The 23131-nt window shown below is 44.7% G+C and overlaps 1 protein-coding gene across 1 annotated transcript in view; it reads right to left on the bottom strand.

Moving 5' to 3' along the window:
- LOC138208403 (sarcoplasmic/endoplasmic reticulum calcium ATPase 2-like) overlaps positions 1-20969 on the bottom strand; it is a 28237-nt gene extending 7268 nt beyond the window's left edge. Inside the window, 8 exon segments of the mRNA XM_069166244.1 lie at positions 1915-2379; positions 2612-2697; positions 3813-3893; positions 12477-12615; positions 15137-15241; positions 18382-18464; positions 18553-18570; positions 20392-20969. Coding sequence (XP_069022345.1) covers positions 1915-2379; positions 2612-2697; positions 3813-3893; positions 12477-12615; positions 15137-15241; positions 18382-18464; positions 18553-18570; positions 20392-20509 — 1095 coding nt within the window. The 5' untranslated portion in view covers positions 20510-20969.
- Positions 20970-23131: the final 2162 nt, after the last annotated feature.

Genomic DNA, 23131 nt, shown 5'->3' with positions numbered 1-23131 from the left:
GGTCCCGGTTCTGCCTCTCTCTGATAGATCTGGAGCAAATGGATGTTCCATCACTTATTTCTGGAGCAATAGTTACGTAAAAAAAAAATTAATTAAAATGAATGTCACGATGGATCACGGACTGTTTGGTAAGGAGGACGTCCAATCAGAGAAAAAGAAGAAGACAAGGGAGCCTCGTCGTTACTATTTAAGCCATTAAGCTTAATGTTGTGATCATTTTTTTCTAAATAAATAAATCCACGCATTAAACTTTTTGTGACGAGGCAGGAGTGTAACTTGGCACGCCTCTTTACAGGCTTTTGTTTGCATGTCCTGACTGCAAATCTTTTCAGCCGTTACACGTATGGCTCTCTGTGAGTCCCTGGAAATGATTATAGTAAAACCAGAATCACAAGGCTCTTTGATCACGGCCCGGGACAACGTGCAAACCCGAACAATAGAGAAACCTAAACAACTGTTTGATAAGAAAAAAAAAAACTAAACTGTAAATTAAAGTCTCAGACTGTGCCAAAGTTTTGGAGAAAGCACTGCGCAGCCAACTAAAGAGGATTAAAGCTTAATAAATGTTGAAATGTCCTCTGTGTGGGACCAAGTAGCGTCGGGGTGCCACTCAGATACAGAGAGAGAGAGAGAGAGGGAGAGAGAGAGAGAGAGAGAGAGGAAGAAAGGAAGTACAGGCTGGCTGCTTTGGTTTCGCAGCTCGGTGACGCAAGGTCAGTTATGCAACAGCAGCACTGCAAGTCATCCAACGGCTCAATGTAGATTAGAGGAGCGGCAGCACGTTGCCGTCTTGTTGAATAACGTGGACACCCGATCACAAGAAGAAAGAAAAAAATAATAGAAAAGAAAAGAAAAGAAAAAAAAAAACCTGCACTCAGACGGTGTTTCTGCTGACGAATGTATTGGAAGTGACTCGCGCAGGCAAGAGTCTACAGCTGCTGTCACCTTATTCAAACACCGAGCAGCAAACAGGACAAAAGTACTGACGCCTCAACTTCTCAGCAATGCACCAAGAGAGCGTGTCTGTCAGTGTGTGTGTGTGTGTGTGTGTGTGTGTGTGTGTGTGTGTGTGTGTGTGTGTGTGTGTGTATACATGGTTTTATATTCCGGTGAGGACTGAAAATCGGAACACACACCAACCTGTTGGGACATTTGTCACCGTGGCGACCAGAATTGAGGTCCCCAGGGGGTCCAGACTGCTTTTTGAGGGCTGAAACCGAGCAGCGAGCCAGCGGCGACGTCACCCGTCGGTTTGTGGACGGCCGTTGTGAAAGCCTCGCGTTCGGGATTTTGGGCCGGCGCCATCTTTGCTAGTTCGGAGCGGTTTGGAGCAGGAAGTGACCATATTTGGGCGAGCTAAGGGTGGCGAGGGAGCGGGGGATCTGACTCGATCCGATTGGAAACCCGACGATACTACGTCCCGCCCACCGATAGGCGCAACCTGACTGCACCACGGGCCTGTCAATCAAACAGACACGCCCCCACAAAAACACGGCTTTTTGAGGCTTATTTTCTAAATAACGACGGGATTTTATTCACACAGACGGCCAGAGCACTAATCTGGAAGAGTGAATTCAGCGAATGACAAAAACTTGTGGAGAAATTTTATTGACTGGGAATTTTATGAGACCAGTTGAATGGGAGTCTAATGAGCCGGAGGCTTTTTGGAGACGACCTCTAGTGGCACCAGGTGGTATCGCAGCTTAAGTCACTTTCGCATCGGCCTTATTTTTCGGAGCCGGAAGCACTTACAGACACTTATATATACAGTCTATGGTTAAAACTTGGTTTTAGGGTTGAGGTTAGAATTAGGTTAAAGGTCAATGGCAATCGCCACGAGGATAGCGAAACAAACTTTGTGTGTGTGTGTGTGTGTGTGGGGGGGGGGGGGGGTTGTGTGTATGTGTGACTCACCCTGGAGACAGACATCTGGTTGGTGGTCAGGGTCCCGGTCTTGTCGGAGCAGATGACCGACGTGCAGCCCAGCGTCTCCACGGAGGGCAGGCTGCGGACGATGGCGTTCTTCTTGGCCATGCGGCGGGTGCCGAGCGCCAGGCAGGTGGTGATGACGGCGGGGAGGCCCTCGGGGATGGCGGCCACGGCCAGCGCCACGGCGATCTTGAAGTAGTAGACGGCGCCGCGGATCCAGGAGCCGCCGTGGACGGGGTCGTTGAAGTGGCCGATGTTGATGAGCCACACGGCGATGCAGATGAGGGAGATGACCTTGGACAGCTGCTGGCCGAACTCGTCCAGCTTCTGCTGCAGGGGCGTCTTCTCCTGCTCCGTGGCCGCCATCTCGTCGCGGATCTTGCCGATTTCCGTGTTGACGCCGGTGGCCACCGCCACGCCCACGGCCTTCCCGGCTGCGATGTTGGTACCCTGAAATAACGCACGCGCACGGACGCACACACACACACACACACACACACACACACACACACACACACACACACACACACACGTGTTGGCTGCAGTGCATCCGATAACATCGCAGCACATCTTCACATAAGCAGCAGGAGCCAGTTTTTCCAGGAAGCGGAGAGAAACTAAACAAACAAATGTCAGATGACATCAACAGGATGTGTGATAACCGGTGCCGGTTTTAGCTTACAGAGAAGAGCATGTTCTTCTTGTCTTGATTGACAGCCCGCGGGTCGGGCACAGGGTCGGTGTGTTTGATGACGGAGACGGATTCGCCTACGAAGACAACACAGGGTGTCGGGTTTAATCAGTCTGCAGACGATTTCGGGAACAAAGCGCGCGCGCGCACACACACACACACACACACACACACACACACACACACACACACACGCACACACACACACGCACAGTTTATCTCTGGAGATAAAAAAAAAATCTGCAATCATTCATGCCGTTTCGACGACTTTTATTGTGAATGTTTCAATTCAGAAGCGAATGTGCAGATTGGGAACAGAACTGTGTCGTAACGGAGCTCTGGGCTCGAATCATCCGTTTCACCGTCAACCAGCTGGTTTGGTTCTTCAAACACAGGTGGACGATTGATCCATTCATCTTACATAACTTTCTTCTGTTCAACAGGGTGACATCTGTGTGTCAGTTACTAATAGCAACCAAAACTTAATTTAAGAAAGGAGTGGCCATTATTTTAAGCAAATTCATCAATCTTTATCTTACTTAAAGGGCTGAGTGGTGATATTTAAGGTTGTGTGACAACAGTTAGCCTCATCGTCCATTCTTCTAAAGAGATAACTGACATCTGTCTTTCCTCAAAGCTTTAAAATATGGGGCTTATCGTTTATTAGAATAATGAGGATGCATTCAAAGATTAAAATGTGTGCAGCGAAATGCAAGATCGCCTTAGGTCGGTGGTAAAATAATAATAATGATAATACAGTATGTATCAACAAGGTACTTCATAAAAAATAAATGACAATACACTATAGGTGCAAAGAAAATGATTAGTGTGCAACAATGATGATAAGAATAACCATAAAAATAAATAAATAAATAATAATAATAATAAAAAGATAGATTCAAAGACAATAAAACGTCCATAAGTTTGTGATGTCACAAACTTACACTCCTGTTTTTAAGTCTTTTCCTCCAGTTACAGTGTGACTGATTCATAAATATCAAAATTCAAAAGTGCAAGCCCGATCCAGGAGGTTTACATAAAGCATAAAGGATGACATTTTGCAGATAAAATCTATTTCAAATAAACCATTGAAGTCAGGATAAAATTAGAGTCTAATTGATTTTTTTTTTTTTTTAAGAAAAAAAAGAAAATGGCACATGAAAAGAAACTGATAAGATCAGACGCGTCTCACCGGTTAGGATGGACTGATCAATCCTCAGCGTCGTTGATTTGATCGAGCAGATGCGAATGTCGGCCGGCACTTTGTCTCCAACTGCAAACACACACAGAAAATACAAAAATCAGGGGCACGAACACGGGAAGATCTTCTGGAAAATTATTTGAATGCTTTTCAAACTTTACACATTCATAAGAAACACTGCAACTTAAGAAACTTATGTAAAACATGCCATATCTATTTTTGTTACGTAACATTTTCTTTATCGATATACCGATGACAATTTTTTTTTGCATTCGTACTTTTAAAACAAACTTGAGACGGAAATCTCATTTTAAAAACGGTCACGATATGGTTTATGATGTCAGAATGGCTTTTTACATCCCGTGAAAAACCCTCCGCCAGCGCTGGAGTTCGCATGCTTTCCTGGTACCGTAGACCGCTGCATGTGTGTGTGTGTGTGTGTTTGTGTGTGTGTGTGTATGTTGGCAGTAACTCTGCATTAAAGTCAACTGATTAAGCCACAGCAACAGCAAAAGCAGTGCTGCCACTGTTCTGAAAAGAAAGAAGAAAAGAAAAGAAAAGAGCAGGAGACCCAAAGAAAAGGAGGAAGTGAAGGACTTGTGAGCCATAAAAAGGCCCGTCTCAAAGGAAAAGGCCAATTTGGGTACATCGGAATTGCAGTGACCCAATTCTTCCTAATGGTACATAAAGGTGCTGTGAAACTAGGGGAACGGCTCAGGGTATATGGCACAGTTCGGCGGGTGTAGTCTACATATAGGCCTACTTTAGTTTAAAAAATGAAATTTGTGTCAAGATCGTTCCGGAAAAAACCCTCCAAGAATACGGCGTAGTAGTCGGACTTCAGGAAACCGAGGCGGGGTCTGCCAAACATCTGAGAATCCAACAAAACATCGGGACAAAGCTGAAGAAGAGGAAAAAAAAAACTCAGAAAAAAATAAATAAATAAACAAATAAAGGTTTGATTAAAACGCACCGGTGTCCATTTTGAGGGAGACATGAACTGTAATCGATACCACAGAGGGCCACGAGGTGCTGGCTCCAAAAAGACTCTGGTTCCACAGACTTTAACTTTTTTTTTTGTGAAATAAAAACGTAAATACATTGTTTCCGAGTCAATTTGGTGTAATTCGATAAAGTCACGCCTATTTATTAGAGGGGGCGGGTCTGTTTGATTGACAGTCCTGCTGTGCATTCAGGTGGGCGGGGCATAGTGTCCTAAGGGCTTCCAATCAGATCGCGTCGAATCCACCGCTCGCTCCTCCCCCAGCTCGTCCAAATATGGTCACTTCCTGCTCCAAACCAACGGGTGGTTGCTGCTTGGTTTTGACCAAATCTCGTCGTCATATAAAATAATCGGCGGTATGTAATATACGTACAGATGTTTTCCTCATAGACATTTGTGTGTCTCGTGTTGCGGCCTTAACCTCCACATCCTATGTGCACACTGAGTGTACGATCCCCATCTCACGGCGAGACCTTTTTTTTTTTTTTTTTTGCATATTTTAAGGAGAAATGAATGGAAGAGATTTACAGGATTAACCTCAGCTGCACCGCAGGAACAAAAGCGCTAAATGTTTTGTTTTTTCTTGGAAGCCCCCCCCCCCAACAAAAAAAAAGAAAAAAGCATGCTCGATGGCTGTGTAACACTTCCTGCGCTCGGGTCATTACTTTGGAAGAAATACGACCTCTGAGGCAGCGCCGAGCCAAGAAACACGTGGAGACGGATCGGCCTGTGGCGGCGGTGCTCGCTGACGCTCGGCTTGCGAGGACTCGGTGAGACGTAGCTGTCCCCGAGGCCGTGTTACTCTGCAGGCCTGCTCTCTGATGAAGCGTGTGTGTATATCATCTGTCCCTTTGTGTCAACATCCTACTTGGTAGCGGTCCAACGCAGCTCCGCAGGCGCGGACGCTTTTTCACCTCCGGGCTTGCCAGCGGAGTCGTACGCGCCGCACAAATTTCAGAGTGGCAAAAGCTCGGGGAGCCGGCGATCCGTTGGGACCCGATACGACTCCCACAGGGGCCCTTTAAAGAAACAGCCCTTTAAACCAGAGCGCGAGGTGGTGACTGAAAACCGAGAGTGCCCAGCTTTTGACTGGCATCCGCACCTGCTGTATTATGTGTTGCGGCAGGCCACGGGCCTCCTCGGGGGCCCGGCCACGGGCCCGGGAGGCTACATGTGCTGATGGCAGCTGAACAAAAGACTGACCTCCTGTCATGTCGAGTGGCCCGTTTCAGAGCCGTCAACGGGCTAAGCCTCTCAGACGCTTTCCAAAACATCTCTGATCAACCTGCCAGCTGCATTTACACGAGCGCATTTCTGACTATACTTTGTCCAAATTTAATGTGGTCTATAACCACAGGCTGTGTATGAGCCTGTGGTTCATACACATCTGAAAAGTAAAGCTATGTGGAAGCGCCTTCAAGTGCAATACCACTAAGGGCCACTAGGGGCTGGCTCCAAAAAAATAAAAACTACCACTCAAACAGACTCCCATTCAGAAAACATCAACTTTGCTCATGAAATACAAAGTGAACAATTTTCTGTTTTTATTTTTATTTTTTTATGATTTGATTGACATGCCCAGGGTGCAGCCAGGTTTCTGGAAAAAAGTGGGCGGGGCACAGTGTCTTCGGGTTCTCATTCAGACCCAGCCCTCACGCCTCACCAGTTTGTCCAAATATACAGTTCGTTCGAAGACACATACGAACATACTATCCCAACAGTATGTCCCAATACACAGTATGTTAAATGTAGTATGCCAAAGAGGAAGATGTATCACATCAACATGTATGCATGCTGCATGCAACAGTATATACTTTGTGCGGGGAGCTGCGGTACGTACTGAAAGTAAAAAGTAATCCAGGACGCAGCTAAAGTCACTTCTGGCTCCGAAAAGACCGAGAAGACGATGACGGCCAACAAAATGTCAGACTGGAGGCTTCACACAAACCGATAGCTCAACGCATCGGCATCTAAAACCGATTAAATACGAACCTTTCACTGCTGCTGCTTCTTCTTCTTCTTCTTTGTGTAAAGTAACTGCTTTTATTAGAGAATTGACTGAATGTGACCAATGGAGGGAAAATAAATGGAGGGAAATAAAAGCAAGAACATAATAATTGACAACGTTGTTTCTGCAACTATGTTGTATAAGTTCATTATAATGTGTACACACACACACACACACACACAAAGTAGGTAAAAACTCTGCAGAAACTATTCAGGGTCTCTTTTTTTTTGCCAGCTTTATCAGCTCACAGTCACCAGAGAGTTTCATATTTTTTTTTATTTTTATTTTACCAGCAAACAAGAGCAGATAAGTTATGTTTAGTTAGCAGTTGGCTGCTGGGAGAGATAATCAATATTTACCAACGGCAGACTTGTTTTTCGGCTTCCTGCTGCTGCGTTGTCACAGACGCGACGGCGTGTCGGCTGATCTGGATTCATTGCTCACCTCTGACCTCAAGCTTTTTTTACTTTGTCTGGTGTGAATCTTAAGCAGCCGCAGCAGCAGACCGGGACTCTGCATGGCATGTCTCTGTTGTCACGGTAACCAAACTTGTCCCAGGTCTGGGAGCACTAAAGAAGACTCCTGCCAAAGATTAACTGAGGGTTCAGTCGACCGCGGTACAAAATTTACGCACACGTTGGTGCGACGCATGTAATTCTAAACAGGTTTAGTTCGTTTGTTTGTTTGTTTGTTTTAAGTGTTATTTACTGCTCATGTATCTCGTTTTAATTCTGTCGGATGTTGAGCTGCACCTTTGTCGACTTTTGCACGTTTTGTATAAGATTAACAGGATTACACCGCTCTTACAGATCCAAATCTCCACACAAACGTGCCCCGCCCCACCACGGCCGACACCTAAATGCTGCGATCGCGTTCGGGACCTCAACTTTTGGACAAAAGACAATATCTAACTTTTGCTTTTGCCGTCAAAAGCGGGAAAAAACCCAATGATCCGTTGCGATCTTACATTAATCAAAGGGGCCGTGTGCAAACAGCGGGTCGGAGGTGCGACGTTCTCCTCATGTCTCCGGGTCAACCCTTTCAACCGGTGGCTCCTCACTTTAAGCCTTCAACCGGGTTAAAGTCTCACCATCTGCAGACAAAAGACGGCCGAGCACCGATTCCCAGCAGCCACTGCGGTGTGACTCCGGGCTCCAAACGAGGCTCTCGCAGTGTTTCTGAATAGCAGAAATAAAACAAGAAGTCAGCCGCAGTGATGGAGCGTCGCTGCTGCCACGCTTGACATTTGTACGAGGTAACGCGCAACTTATTCACGCATCCTTTCCATGCGTGTTTTCTGTCCGGCCGGCATTCGGCCCTCTCTGTTCGGTTTGAGTGAAAACCTCCTGCGAACCCTCTGTACATGTTAAGTTTCTGCCCCTCCTCCCCTCCTCCCGTCCCGGGTCGGCGATTTGAGACCATTTCTCATTCGGGGAGCCTTCGCCAAAAGACAGACAGCGTCTCCGTGACGACGGATGCTTGCCAGACCACATTAAATGCCACATACTATCCGCGGCGTGTGGAATCTGGTGGCGGAGGGCGCTGATGGGCGCTGGCGGGCCGGGTCGCTGTGCATTGAGCACGCCGGGGAGGATCGGTTATCCACGAAAAGCGCTTCCCTATAAGGTCATCTCTCTCCAGCACAATAGGAGCAGATGAGAGACACTTCCCCCCTCCTCCTACCCCCCCCCCCCCCCTCCTCCTCCTCCACTGTCACTGCCAGACTCCACAACTTCACAGGCAGCAGAGAACAAATGCACAGAGCTCTGCTGCTCGGTGAAAAAAAGGGCCAGCATCCAAATCTGCGACCCCCCCCCTGACACCAGACTCTAAACTGGCAGCGTACAGTGTGTGTGTGTGTGTGTGTGTGTGTGTGTGTGTGTGTGTGTGTGTGTGTGTGTGTGTGTGTGTGTTAAAACCAGTTGGGTGAAGTCCACATGCTGCCAGACAACATCGTTCTCAGGGCTTAGTAAAGAGGGACAAGACAAGGTTTTAGTTTTAGGATTAGCATCCTGAAGTTAGTTCATCTCTAGATTATAGTGAATGCTCGATTAATCATTATTGATCATATTGATTTGATGAGCTTGCAATCTGAGCTATTCAGGTATGATTTGAATGTTAGCGACATCCTCTCTGGAGTAAATTAAGGTTAGTTTGGACGTACCATGATGTCGTTAATGATGATATTGTTATTACATTTTTTTTTAATATAATAGATCAAATTCATATTGTGAAAATGGCAATATTCCGACTTCTTGATGTAGTGACCTCACACGACATACTTAAGTACATAACTTGCGCACAGAAACAATTCTGGATAAAAATTGGTTGGTGAGCGGCAGTTTTCGGGCATTTTGGCCGTCGCCAACTTTTTTTTTTGGAGCCGGAAGTGACCATATTTGGACAAACTGGGGAGAAGCAAGCGGTTGATCGAGAAGACTACGCCCACCCACCTGACTGCACCACAGCCGTGTCAATCAAACCAAACACGCCTCTCTTTGAGGCCTGATATCTAATTGGTTATTGAATCATTTTCCAAAGGATCACCAGAACACTGATCAGAAGGAGGGATTTTATCTCATATAACCATGATGACTTGCTGCTTTCTGAATGGTATTCTATGGAGCCAAAGGTTGGTTTTTTTTTGGGGGGGGGGGTTTTGGAGGCAGCCCCTAGTGGCCATCGGTGGTATTGCACTTTACAGCACTTCTGCATCAGCTTCACTTTCCAAACTCGGGGACTACATTCATTTATATACGCACAGTCGGCGACTTCAGGAGAGTAGAAAAGTGGAAAACATCAGATGAGCAACAAATCAGAGTTAATTTATAGTGAATCTTTACAGGCAGACTGTCACATTAATGATGCTCAATAAAACTGTAACACTGTTGGAAGTCTATGTTCTTGAAATTTGATGCTCAAATATTTTTCTGTATTTCGTCATATTGTCAACAATATCGTTCCTAGCAGAAATACCCTGATATGATTATCGGCCTTCACCTACACTGACAACACCCCCCCTCCCACCCTCGTGACCCCCAGACCTTAGAGAAAAGACCATCACAGCCGACGTCAGCCCTAAAATTTTGACAACGCCAAAACTGCAAAGAGCGCATGAATCTAAAAAAAAAAAAAAAAATGCATTAGGCCGAATGTTATTTTCACGAGCTTCGACCAAATTTCGGCGAGCAGCGAGTCTGACGAGGCGATCGGGCGCGAGTAGGAGGCAGCGCTCGCAACACACACAGCGGCACCGCGACGGATCGGCTGCAGGTTACAGAGGGTTCGTCTCCGCGTCCTCAACCTCAGCAACAGCGAGCCGCCCCGGCCGGCATCTGCGTCATCCCACTCCTCCTCTGCATGACTTTAGAGCTTCAGGAAAATATTATTCATAAAAACAAAAAAGAAGAGAGAGAGGGAAAAAAAAGGGGGGGGGGGGGGCTGACAGGACGCATTTTAAAAAGATATTTGGAGGATTTGGGAAAGTAAAGCAGAGCTGATGACCTTCTCCCCACTGCAGGATGAAACATCCCTCTTTTGCTGCCTGATTTTTTTTTTTTTTTTTTAAATAAGCCTCAAGCTGCTAACAGCAAAGCCTCCGGCTTCCCTCATGAAGGGTTTTTAAATAACGAGGTCTCTAATATGCGAGAGGAGAGTGCGTCTGACTCACACGTTTCTCTTTAAACCAGAGCCAAATATTTAAGCTCTCCGGCTCCTTTTTTTTTTTTTGCAGCATGATTAAAATGTCATGATTAGCGCCGACCACCAAAAAGTAAATTATAAATATATATAAGCATATCCAACTGGAAGAACAGCAGACGGTTTTTTTTTTTTTTATTTATCTCTGCACACTCCTGCTTCGTTTGCCCTTGACAAGGTGACTCGGGAGCCCCCCCATGCCGAACACACACTGTCCTTCGTCATCCGCTGGAGGAGCAGGATGGGAGGGGCGTGCACGGGGCGGGACCAGACACCTGTCATCTTCACGACCGTCACCGCCTCTATAAATACAGCGTCCCGTAATCTAAACAGCCCACGACAGCTATAAATAAAACCCACCAGTATGCAGAGGGAAAAAAAAAACAGACAAAAGAAAAACGACGCATCACTCGAGAGAGATAACGCGAGTGTTTGGAAGGACTCGGAGACATTCCTCGACGCGCTCGTCTCCGCGGTCGTCCCTCCGTCGGGACCGTACGAGGAGGCGATCAGAAGGTTCGCGGGCTTTTCCTGTTGCGCATTAATGAAGCGCTGTGATGGCGAAGCTCCGACCTTTTGTGCTTAAGTATCCTCAGTTACGTTGCTTAACCAACATCCGCGCCCGAGTTGCACACGTTTTTCTTTCGGACCACCGACAACATTTGGGATTTCGTCGCGGACCTGAAACATCTAATTTAGTGTGCAATTTTTTTTTTGGTGGTGTGGAGCTGCGATTGTGTCGTTATGGTCGGGGCAGTTGCTTTGTTATGTTGAAATACGTTAAGAAAAATAATTACAATTTGAAATGCCATCGCGCCACAATTCAGGTTCGCTTGCACTGAATGTTTTTTTCTTCTTCTCTCAGACGCCCTCGAAGCGTCCCGGTAGAAGTCGGTGTTGACGGTCTGACGAATCCCCGGTGCACAACCCCCGCCGGGGTCAAAGAAAAGCCACCTGGTTGATCCCGACGCGCCACAAATGCCTCTTAACGCACCTCGCCGTAGACTTTCTGAAGCATTTCAAGAGCTCTCTGTTGCCGAATTCTCGAGTTTTCCCGACTCAGGTGTTGATGTCGAGCAACTCTGAATACTAACACACAAAAGGTTATAGCTTCCCCCTGCTCTCTGAACTTTTTGATCACCTCTGGTGTGTGTGTGTGTGTGTGTGTGTGTGTGTGTGTCGACAGGGGAACAGCACTCTTCACATCAAAGCTTTACACCCTGAGGTTTTTTTTCTTCTGCTGCTGAAATGTGCCTCAACAGCGTGAATCACTCCGGCGCTGTCGAGGATGCAGGAGAAGTGGTTACTAACACACACACACACACACACACACACACACACACACACACACACACACACACACACACACACACACACACACACACACACACACACACTGAATTAAGAGGGGCCCAAATAACATTGCCTCCCAGCCCTTTGAGACGGCGGGTTAATAGGAGCATCTCAAAATACATCCGTCTTCCAGGGTGAGTCACCTCTGCAGCGGCACTTGGGGACGGGGGGGGGGGGGGGACGGGGGACGGGGGGACGGGGGGGGGGGGGGGGGGGGGTTTGAGCTGGACTCATATGATCTGTCCAGAGTGGAATCTACCTGAGGCAGAGCCGAGCACATGCGGAGGACTATCATATGAAAAAACACCAGATCTCTTATTTAATCTCCCAAAAAAAAAAAAAAAAAAAAAAAAAAAAAAGCTGCACGGAAAAAACGCGTTCTTTCACAACGCAACAAAAACATTGTTGATAAAAGCTGCCGAGGCATTAAATTGACGATTTTCTCTGGATTTCAAGGTTTAGTCTGATCTCACTCGTGATGTTCTTTTGAGAGAGAGAGCGAGAGAGAGCGAGAGAGAGAGAGTTGTACAAATTAAGCTTTTCCATCTACGACAGTGTAACAGCAGCGGGAGGTTAAACCGCGTCCACCTACCGGCGACCTCCACGATGTCTCCGGGCACGATGTCTCTGGCCTTGATCCTCTGCACGGTTTTCCTGTCCTGCCGGTACACTTTGCCCATCTCGGGCTCGTACTCCTTCAGCGCCTCGATGGCATCCTCAGCGTTGCGTTCCTGGCGAGGAGAACAGGAGTCAAATGTTTAAACTCGCTCGACTTTCACGGACTGAAACTAAAATTCCAGGACCGAAAATTATGGGAGGAAACAGTCCGACTTTGAGCCACGTTATTTGATTTCCGGCTTTATTTACACACTTTTAAACATGATGAATAAATGAACATAAAAACATTCTGTTTTATCTCTTCTCGTCCTTTATTAAAACCTTTTAACCACTCATTTTTTTGCCACCGTCTTTCTTTGTACTTTGTGGGTTTCCTTTCTGTTGCTCTGCATCACATGGTGTAACACCATGCAGTCATTTGTTGAGGGAGAAAAGTAGGAGCGCTCGTTTCGATGTAGCCGACGTCCCGGATGAAATCGAGATTCTGCAGCCCCTAAAATCAATAGTTGTTTTTAACAAATGCTGCATCTGGCTTTTTCTGTCGTCTACTCAATCAAGCTTTGTTTTGCAGCCAAAGCCTCTTGAAATTTGGATTTTTTTTTTTTTTTCCTGCATGTTTTGCTTTCGTTAGCAGCTGCAGGAAAAAAAAAAAAAAGTCTTGACTGACGTGATTGTTGAAGAGCGTGAAGAGGATAAAAGCCTTCAGGAAACACGCGTTAAATAACTCCAAATAGACCAAAAAAACTAAATAAAAAATACGTCATGGAAAATAAACAGCAGCTGAAAATCTAAACATGCTCCAAACAAAACTCCCTGGAAATATGCTGACTCGCCATATCTGGATTAGACTGGTGTGTGAACCCTGCAGATGAAATCACACAACATGCAGCCGGTCGCTTCCCTTTGAAAAAAAAAAAAAAAAAAAAGGCAAACGACTGTTACAAGCAGGATGTTTGTTCTCTCAGGGGACATGTACTTGTTAGAGTCACACCATTGACTGTCCTTTTTATTTTAGCCTCGGCGAGCAGCTTCGCCCGTCGTCGGGCAGGAAAAAAACCCGACATCACTCAAAATGGACCGCCCACACGGTTTTTAGATAAATAAATAAATAAATAAATACGGCCGCCTCGCATGTAAGAGACATACAGAGAGACTGCTGGCAGGCTTGTTTCCTTTCAATAGGAAGCGTTCTTTGAGACGAAAATAACTCGCAGTACACAGCGTTGATCTGAAACACCACTGAAGTCTTAACCAATGTTGAAAACCTCTCAGCAGGCTGCCGTGTTGATACAAAACACTGAATTAAACGAGTAGTAATAAGTAGTAAAGTACATTTATAGAAGTTTTATCAGCTCCATTTAGCTTCAACATTAGATCCATTACATCAGTAATGTTAGTATTTTAAGTTTAGATATACTTGTTGGCTTTTTTTTCTTCCAAATAGCGTACACTCACATATATATATATATATATATATATATATATATAGTACTCTTACATGTTAGTACGCTTACTCGTCGAGTACTTTGATTTTGCGTCACCTCGTTCTGCACTTATCGAAAAATAAGCGTGACATTCGAAAGCATCACCTGCCCACGTATCTGCCGGCTCTAATTATTATATATACACCCCTCCCCCCCCTCCCCCAAAAAATAAATCAAAAAAAAATAAATGTGTTTTCATGCCCCGTGTTCGACGCACACGATAAAAACACTGATGGCTTTTGTCCATCAGCGGTTTGGTGGTACTTCGTGAAAAATAAAACCCTTTTTGTGAGGTGTTGAGCAACAGCTGCTCTGCACGTAAACGCTTTAAATGTCGGCGTCTTACTTTAACTTTTATTATTTTCTTCTTGCTGCATGTTTCTGCTCTTTTTATTCTTCGCACTTCTAAAGCGTGTCGGAGCCATGTTGCTCGGTGATTCTCCGCTTTTCAAATATTGATTGATTTATTTATAGATACTTATCTCCCTAATCTTTGTGTGTTTTCATTGCTCGTTTCTGCTTATGATCAAGTTGATCTGACTGTTTGAACTCTTTTTGATTATGTTAACCTCTGTTGTGTAAACCTGACTTTAATTCTTCCCTCTTCAAGTTGAAACAAACCGTGTGAACGTTTCAGAAACTCATTTGGATTAAACTGCACTGATGAATCTGATAATATTATTGTATTTATTAGAAGTCTGTTGGATTGAGGTGTAGCCGACACATCAGTATCTCCGCTTCCAGTTCTGATGCAGGATTTAAAGTCCCGGTCCTAAAAGTGGCTCAGATGTAACTCGACACCTTTCCTGCACTTGTCTGAACTTTGCCTTCATTCAGTGTACGTATATGTAAATAGGTGCAAATAAGATGCAAACAGCTCCGCCTCCTTCTCCACCGACTTCACCTTCGCTGCTGTTGGCTTTATTAATCGCTCATGATATTTCTTCCAGCGTGTTAACGAGGTTAAAAACTTCCCTCCCCAACTCCACTATACGAGTCACACTGTGTGTCCCGGGTACAATCAACAAAGCTAAAAACATTTTTTTTATTAATTTTTTTTAAGTTCTGTTTAACAAAATGTGATTATTCTAACATTCAGATGTATTTTAAAGATAGAGAAGAGGTTTAAATGCAGGGGACTCCTCCTCACCTGCCAGACTCCCACGATGGCGTTCGCTATGAGAATGAGTAAAATTACAAACGGCTCCACGAACGCTGTGATGGTTTCTTCTCCCTCCTCAAACCAGGCCAGGACCTGCAAACAGCACGGGGGAAATAAGGGCGTTATTCATTACAGATGTTTCAACAGAACGCGATTGCAGATTACTACGATGAGAATTTTTTTTTAATTAAAATAAAAATACTGGAAAGTCCCTGCTGCGATAGATTGCTGTCATGCTGTAAAGGTACAAATCATTCTTTTAATTTGAACTAGTCTGGTTTTTAATCTTTAGATGCAGTGTTTGATATCGTTTGTCAGATGCCACAATCATGACATCAAATCCACAATTCGTATTATGAAGAAAAAAAATAGCTATTTATATACGCGTGATAACTGGAGCCATTCGATATAATCAGCCAATCACAGCTTGATTAAGCGCTGATTTTATAACTTCTTTTTTTTATTTTTTATATATATATATATATAGAACATAATGCAGAAAAGAAAAGAGGCTTGGAGTAAATTAGAAATACTTTTGTTGTTGTTTATATTTATTAAATTCCCCGCAAAGTTCAGTGTTCCAGTGCAGTGATGCGAGTGCGTGATCAGTAAACTGGAAAATATCCCGACTCCATTACATATCTTTGTGAGTCAAAAGTGTTTGATAACCAACTTTTAGAGACCATTGCAAAAAAATGTGTTCATATATACACTTTATATTCAGAATACTAGCCGATATATATATATATATTTACTTCGTCATAGAGGTCCAGTAAAGTCCAGCGTGCGTCAGGCTCTGGTTTCAATAAACGACCACTTGTGGAGGGAACACTAGTGATGCATTTATTCCACTCACTGAAGGAGAAACTGTCCTCCTGTGGATATTTGTAACTATTGATTTTTTTTTTTTTTTAATTGCAGAGCCCAGCTGAGCATTTTCATTCAGCGATGCAAACATAGTCACATTAACGCTGCCAGACCTCCACCGAGTTAAACAGGTTGAAATCCCCATCACACAAACACCAAAGAGAAGCGGCCTCAACGCTGCCAGGGAGAGAAATAAATGACAGTATCTCGACCTGGAGTCTCGTTTGGCTTCGTGTTCCTGAGAAAATTGCCCTAAAATTATCCCGCGGCGCAATTAGTTGATCCCCCATAATGTCATGAAGCGATCGACCTGGGCGAGAGCGAGTATCTGACTGCGGCGGAGGCCAAAGACATTTTTGAATGGCATAACTCGAATGGCGAGCATACCTCTTAACAGCCGTGTCGATACGGGAGCGCGGGGCTCGCTGTACCGACTCTACTTCAATACTCGGCAGAGATTTACATCTCGCACTCGCCCGAAAGTTAAAAAAAAAAACAACAACAAAAAAAACACACACAACCTCTTTAAATGTGGTTTAATGTCAGTCGTCTCGTCAGTTCACGGATTAGTTATCGACATCATAAATGGACAGAAACATGTTCGTTCTCAGAGCTGAAGGTGGCTTTTTTTTAAAATTTGTATTTCAATAGATGTTGTTTTGGTTCAATAAACCGTTTAAAACCCAAATATATTGTGTTTACAATGATATCAGAACAGAGGCAGTGATTGTGCTTCAAGGAGGACTTCAACTATTAATTACCAAAATAATTGGCAATTACTTCCCTGTCGATCAACTGATTGATTAACTGAATAGCTGTTTCAGCCCCTTCAAGCAGAGGATAAAAACATTTATCGCACTTAAATCTTATAAAATGCTGCGTTTTAAAATCAGATTCATCATTTACAAAAGGTTAAAAACTGATTTTTATTAAAAAGGGAGTTTTTAAAATGATATTTCTCTTTTTCTCGTAGTAAAAATCGAAGAAAGCCAGAAAACGTATCATCGTGCTGAATGAAATGTGATTTGCTAAACATGAATTGAGGGGCGTTTGTGCTTAATGAGGAGTTAAATAACTAATTATTGAAGTAATTGGCAATCGCTTCTCTGTCAATCAACTGTTTTTACCGTTAAGATGCAAAAGTTTTTATACATCTTATGGCACTTTAAATCGCATAAAAATACAGAATTTGAATGCTGGTCTTTAAAAACTGTTCTGACACCAAACAAAAACAAAAAATCTATGAAAACCTTTTGAGGTTTTTTTTTGTTTTTTTTTGAGATTCGGTTTTGTGAAGCTGCCGCAGTCGTTACCTCACGATGGAGATTTATTGGTTGCGCTTCCAAACTGGGTATTACAGCACATTACATTTACATTGAGAGGTGTGTGTGTGTGTGTGTGTGTGTGTGTGTGTGTGTGTATTAGTCTGATAGAGAGGCCGTCCCACTGAGGGCTGAGGGGCCCAAATTTGGTCTTGAGTGGTGCTCTGTCTGTTCCTCTGTCAGACAGCAGCCGCTGACACCTCTGTATCACCTGACTGGGCACCACACACACACACACACACACACACACACACACACACACACACACACACACACACACACACACACACAATCACACAATCACACACAATCACGAAGAGGGAGCCTCACTTATCAAAATGTTCCTCCGCCATCTGTTAACCTCGTGTGCAGTCGCTTCTAACAATGTGAAAAAAGTTGCACAAATGAGTCATGCAACGCGAAAAACTTCCAAACCACTTCAAAAAAAGCTAAAAAAACAAACAAACTCGCCCATTGTGCTTAATTTGAATAAAACAAACTATTCAAGTGTAAGAAATGATACATAAAAGCTTCTTATTTTCGCATTTCTTAATATCGCCGAATACTTGGCGTAAACGCTCCTTTAAATGTCTCCGTCGGATCGCGCTCGGGACCCGACACCGACGGCCGCCGTTACGTAACGCCGGTCCACTCTCAGACATTTCGTCCTCGTGGCAGTGAAAGGCGCCGACTCGGATGTCTCGCTCGGCGCGAGGCGAGAGCAACCCGACGCCGCCGGAGCTGTCGGCACCGTTCCCCAGACGGGCCGCGGAAGCACTTCCTCGGCCGATTTAGCGCCCGGGCCGAAGACGTTCCAACACCTCGGCGCTATGCGCTGCACAAACAACGCGGCGTGCACACCGGGCTCAACGCGTAATCCCATCTGCAGTTCGGGAACTTGGCGTAAACACTCCCGAGGTGGGAAGACACCACGTGACGGATGTGACGAGTCGCCGTGTTGTTGTTGTTGTTGTTGGTTTTTTTTGGGACGCAGCAACCAGACGGGAAAAAAAAAAAAAAATGTAAACGTTGTCGTATACTTACAAAAGATATGCACGCAGCCAGCAGCAGGATTCGAACAAGTAAGTCTTCAAACTGCTCCAGGACGAGCTCCCATAAAGATTTCCCTGCAGAGAGAGAAGTCAGTAAGAAACAATCCATCACCGAAACTCCTCATCGTACAAGATAAGAGCAACGAGAGGCGGCGGTGATTACCTTCCTCGGCAGGTAACTCTGAGAGGTGAGATGTGGGAGTCGATCCGGGAGACCAGAAGAAAAAGAAAGAGAAGGTAAGTGGTGGGTAAATGCAGTTTTCGTTTCGTTTTTTTTTTTTTTTTTTTTTAAACCAGATGGAGACGTTCTCGGTTCTTCGAGAAGGAAACCGACTCCTGAACGAGAGGAGCTCGGTATGTTCTGGGAGTCTGAGGAGCGTTACCGTGGCGGCGGATCAAATCTCAGACAAACACAAATTAGGTGTCAAAAAAACCTCCAGGAATATTCTCAGTTGCGCGTCAGATTTTTTGTCATGGATATTCTGTCTTTTTACAGTGATAGAGCAGGAATATGTGTGTGTGTGTGTGTGTGTGTGGCTGTAAAATCCCAAATAAAACCCAACCTTTTAATGCTTTGTTTTTTTGCTTTTTTAAAGCTCCCACTCTGTACATGTCAAGTTTGCAGGCTTCAGTGCACAATAGGAAGAAAAAAAATAAAATAATAATTTATTAAAAAAAAAGACTCCAAAGGTCAAAGTGATTAAAAGGGACGTGCCCTCGGCTGACCTCCACCAGGTGATATAAATATATAAAACAGCCGTTTTAAGCCGATGACAATTGAGATTAACTCGGACGGGTAAAGTGACTCCGGCGACCTCGTGGCCGCCGTTCAGAGTTGACAGATCCCCCGAGGAACACATGGGGCTGATGTGTTGGGAGGAACATCCCACAAGGTTACCGCGATCCACAATGACACCACGGTTCGACGGTGTCACCATATTTTACCACCGCCGTAAACTGATGCGCAGGTCAGTTTGGAGATTTTAGCCTATTTTTGTCCTCCGTAACACGTTTTCTGTCCGACTAGTGGAAAGAAAAAACACCCGAAATACACAGTTGGGTGTTTATTTGACTAGATTTCTCCTTAATACACCAAAATAAATTGAATTACACATTAGAAATATATTCTGTGTTGTTTGTTATATCAATTTGATTAGATATCGTGTTTGAATTGGGCTTTGCAGTTAAAAAAAAAAAAATATATATATATATATATATTTGAAGAATTGAGTAGCAGGTATATGCACCAAACTATCCAGATTCATTTCTGACAATATTCTGAAGGTTTTGACACTGTATATCGTTTATAGCACATTTAATTAATAAAAAGATGATAAAAATAGATTTATTTTTTTTTTGATTAGCTGTTGACAGTATTTTCCTACAAAAACCTTTGACTGATGTGTCAACAAGTTGAAACCACAATTTTGAATGTGACTTTGCACAATTTTTTGATTTCTAATCTGGAAATGTATGCAAATTAGCGCCTATTTGATCAGATACCAGCTAATTTGCATATTTAAACATGCCACACACAAAAAAAAAAAAAAAAAAAAAAAAAAAAAAAATACTTGTAATACGAAACATTAGAATTGTCTCAATGAAGGTATTTAAATGTGGAAGTGTCATCCTGGCGAGCAGGTACAATTTTAACAGCCACACACCTGTACGGTCTCTTTTACCGTCACCTGTTAACACATGCAACGTTCACCTATGTCACCACACACACGACACCTCCCTCTACGTCACGATTAATTGGTTACTAATGTAACCAGATGGGAAACCCTCGAGGTCACCGGTGATGACGTCAGCCACTTTATGGAGCCAGGTAACGCCGACCAGCCGGCCGCCGCCGCTGTTGACTTTCAGCCCACATCCGGAGCCCACGCTGCCCACCGCAACGTGTTCAAACCGGGGCTCCTTCACAGCAGCGGCGGCGGCGGCGGCTCCTCCGAGGTGTTAAAAAAAAAAAAAAAAAAAAAAAAAAAAAAAAGTGTCGTACCGTTTAGGCCCCACTTCTCCCGCTGCCGCTTCACCTCGTCCAGGGAAAGTCCGGTGCTCTCATTGACGCAGAAATAACTGTAAACTTCTTCCACACTCTTCGTGTGCGCGTTCTCCATGGCGGACAGGACAGTGCGGCTCCTTCCCACGCGGCTTCGCCCGAACGGACACCTCGGAAACTGTCGACACTTTGCGGCGGGAGAGAACGAGGAGTTTGCCCCGCGGGGAGCTGAGCATTCACGCCCGGAGAGCCGGCCGACAGTTGAGTCACTGGCCGCGGTGTTGCGCGTTCTCCCCCCCCCCCTCGGCCCCTCTTCAGGTCGTCTTCACGCGGCAACGATGCGAGCCAACTTCCCCTTCTTCCCTGCGTGAATGAAGACGGGGCTCCTCTCTGTAGCTCCGCGGGGAAAAAAAAAACGCCGGCGCAGTGTCCCGTGTTGAGGACTGCATTCACCCGGTCGGGTCCTCCTGTGTGCTGCGCTGCGCTGTGCCGTGCCGCGCTGCGCTATGCCGTGCCGTGCCGTTCCGTGCCTCACCGTGGCGCAGCTCTCTGTGGCTCCGCACGGCGCTGACAGTCTGGTCTTATCAAAGCGACTCACTGCTGCCCCTCTTCCCTGCGCTGCATGTGGACTCGTATCATTGGACGAACCGTGTCAGCTCCGTTCAAACCAGGGGGAGGCAGAAAAAAAAAAAAAAATAGCACAGGAAGTAACCAGGAAGCGAAAGGGTGCCACACCAGCCCCGAGCTGTTGGTTTCTATGTAAACCACAGAGATGAGGTTCACTTTGCATTAATTTCATGGTGTCCTGCTGGTCGCCATGTTGTCCTCTGCAGGATCTCTGGGTTATTTTTCAATTAATTGATTTGCTGTTTGGTCTTTTAAAATGGCAGAAGTTGGTGAAAATTATGAGAATAGCATTTTTTTTTTTCTGTCAATCAGCCACTAATTGTTGCAGCTGGTCTCCTCAGTAGAGCTGCAATTAAGACATTTGTTTTACAATTAACACTTGAAATAATGAAGCCACTTGCAAATTACAAGGTAATAAACAAATTTAAAAGTCACATTTTTGTCTTTACTGAAGATTTCGTTCAGCTCCTTTGTCTTTTCTACCATAAAACTGCCCAAGAGAAGGAGCTCGGGTTAATAATAATAATTATTAACAAAAGTCTGTTATTTGTGGTAGCTGCAGGTGGAGCTTAGTTTGAACTACTTAAGCATTCAGTGTTATATCCCGGGACTGTAGATAAACTTGAGGGCCGTCTGGATGGTTACTGAGAGAGGAAAAAAGAAAAAGTTCTCTTTTAAAATAAAAATTTGTTTTTCCTTTAATCTCACATTTTTGCTGAGATATCAGATCATTTGAACTTTTATTCAAATGAAACCATGCGAGATGTTCAGAGGGGGAAAAAGCCGTCAGACGTCTGAAATGTGACCTCGACCCCACACTGCTTTAATCCTTAATAATATGTTGTACTTTAAAAAGCTTGTTAAACTATCCATTGTGTCAAATCTCCACCTTAAAAAAACAAAACAACGATTTACAAGTGAAGTAGAAAGACAATATTTCCCTCTGAAAAGTGGAAGTATAAAGTCGCAGTAGATGGAAAAGTATCTTCAAATTGTACCGCGGTACTCGAGTATCCTACATCCACTGCTTCACTCTCCACCTCTGCTCCACCCAATGTTGTTTTACTGGATCTCTACTTCATTTACACTTGACAAGGGGCCCCCGTTGTTTCTTTGAAGGCGGACAGCTACGAGCGAAGACATCACCACCAAAAAAAAAACAACAACCTCCAGATAGAAAGAAAGTCTTTCACAGATCCAGTAAATACAACCACACTGACCGTTTTGTCAAACGGCCAATTTGCCGTCGAGGCGCGAGGCCGGCGGCGTGTTTCTTCGGGACTGTTAACGTGTCTTAATAAGGCCCGCCAAGAAGCACAAGGTGCGGTAGCAATAATAAGGCGGCGCTGCCCGGTTGGACATCGAGCTGCCTTTTGCAATCCGCCCTTAATCCGTTCGGCACAGGAGCCACGGACATCAGCTGTCGACAGCAGATTAGGTTTCCACGAGAGGGAGGGCGAAACATGCGTGAAGACATTTGTTGGGAACATCATGAGGCACTTTAAAAAAAAAAAAAGAAGTGTCAAAATGTGATCAAAGTCAGTATGAGAGTTTCTTCGGCCCCCGAATGTGGTTTAGTATTGATTTATGGGAGTAGAAGTGGGATGATTATATAGACATTGTTTGGACTGCAGCATATGTTGCTCCAAAACCTGTTTATATACTGGTCAGAAATAATTGTGCTTTTTTTCCCCCAGATGTGCGAGTTACTCATGCTGTGTGCACTAACGCACCTCCATACAAACACGGATGATGGCTTTTGAACTGTGCGCTGACAACAAGCTGGGTAGTCCATCTCTTTATTCCAGAGGACACGGCATCCATACATCGATCCAACGGCTTTCGTAAGTGTTCCTGAGCCCGTGCAGTGATTTCCACCACAGAATCGTGGGCCGTTTTTAAGGTTCACCAGCTCTCGTTGTTGGTTTTCGACATTGTCCCTTCGCTTACTGAGATTTTTCCGGATTGTATGAATCTTTTTATGATATTATGCGCTGCAGGTGATGAAACCCCCAAATTCTTTCATATTTTACGTGGAGGAACATTATTCTTAAAATTGTTGCACTGTTTGCCCAAGCAGTCTTTAACAGCGGTGAACCTCTCCCCGCCTCTC

The sequence above is a fragment of the Embiotoca jacksoni genome, unplaced genomic scaffold (genome assembly GCF_022577435.1).
Source record: "Embiotoca jacksoni isolate LCO1_2020_lvr unplaced genomic scaffold, fEmbJac1.0.p SCAF_37, whole genome shotgun sequence".
Classification (NCBI taxonomy): Eukaryota; Metazoa; Chordata; class Actinopteri; family Embiotocidae; genus Embiotoca; species Embiotoca jacksoni.
The sequence above is the reverse complement of the archived record's forward strand: the minus strand, read 5'-3'. Positions and strand labels throughout refer to the sequence as shown.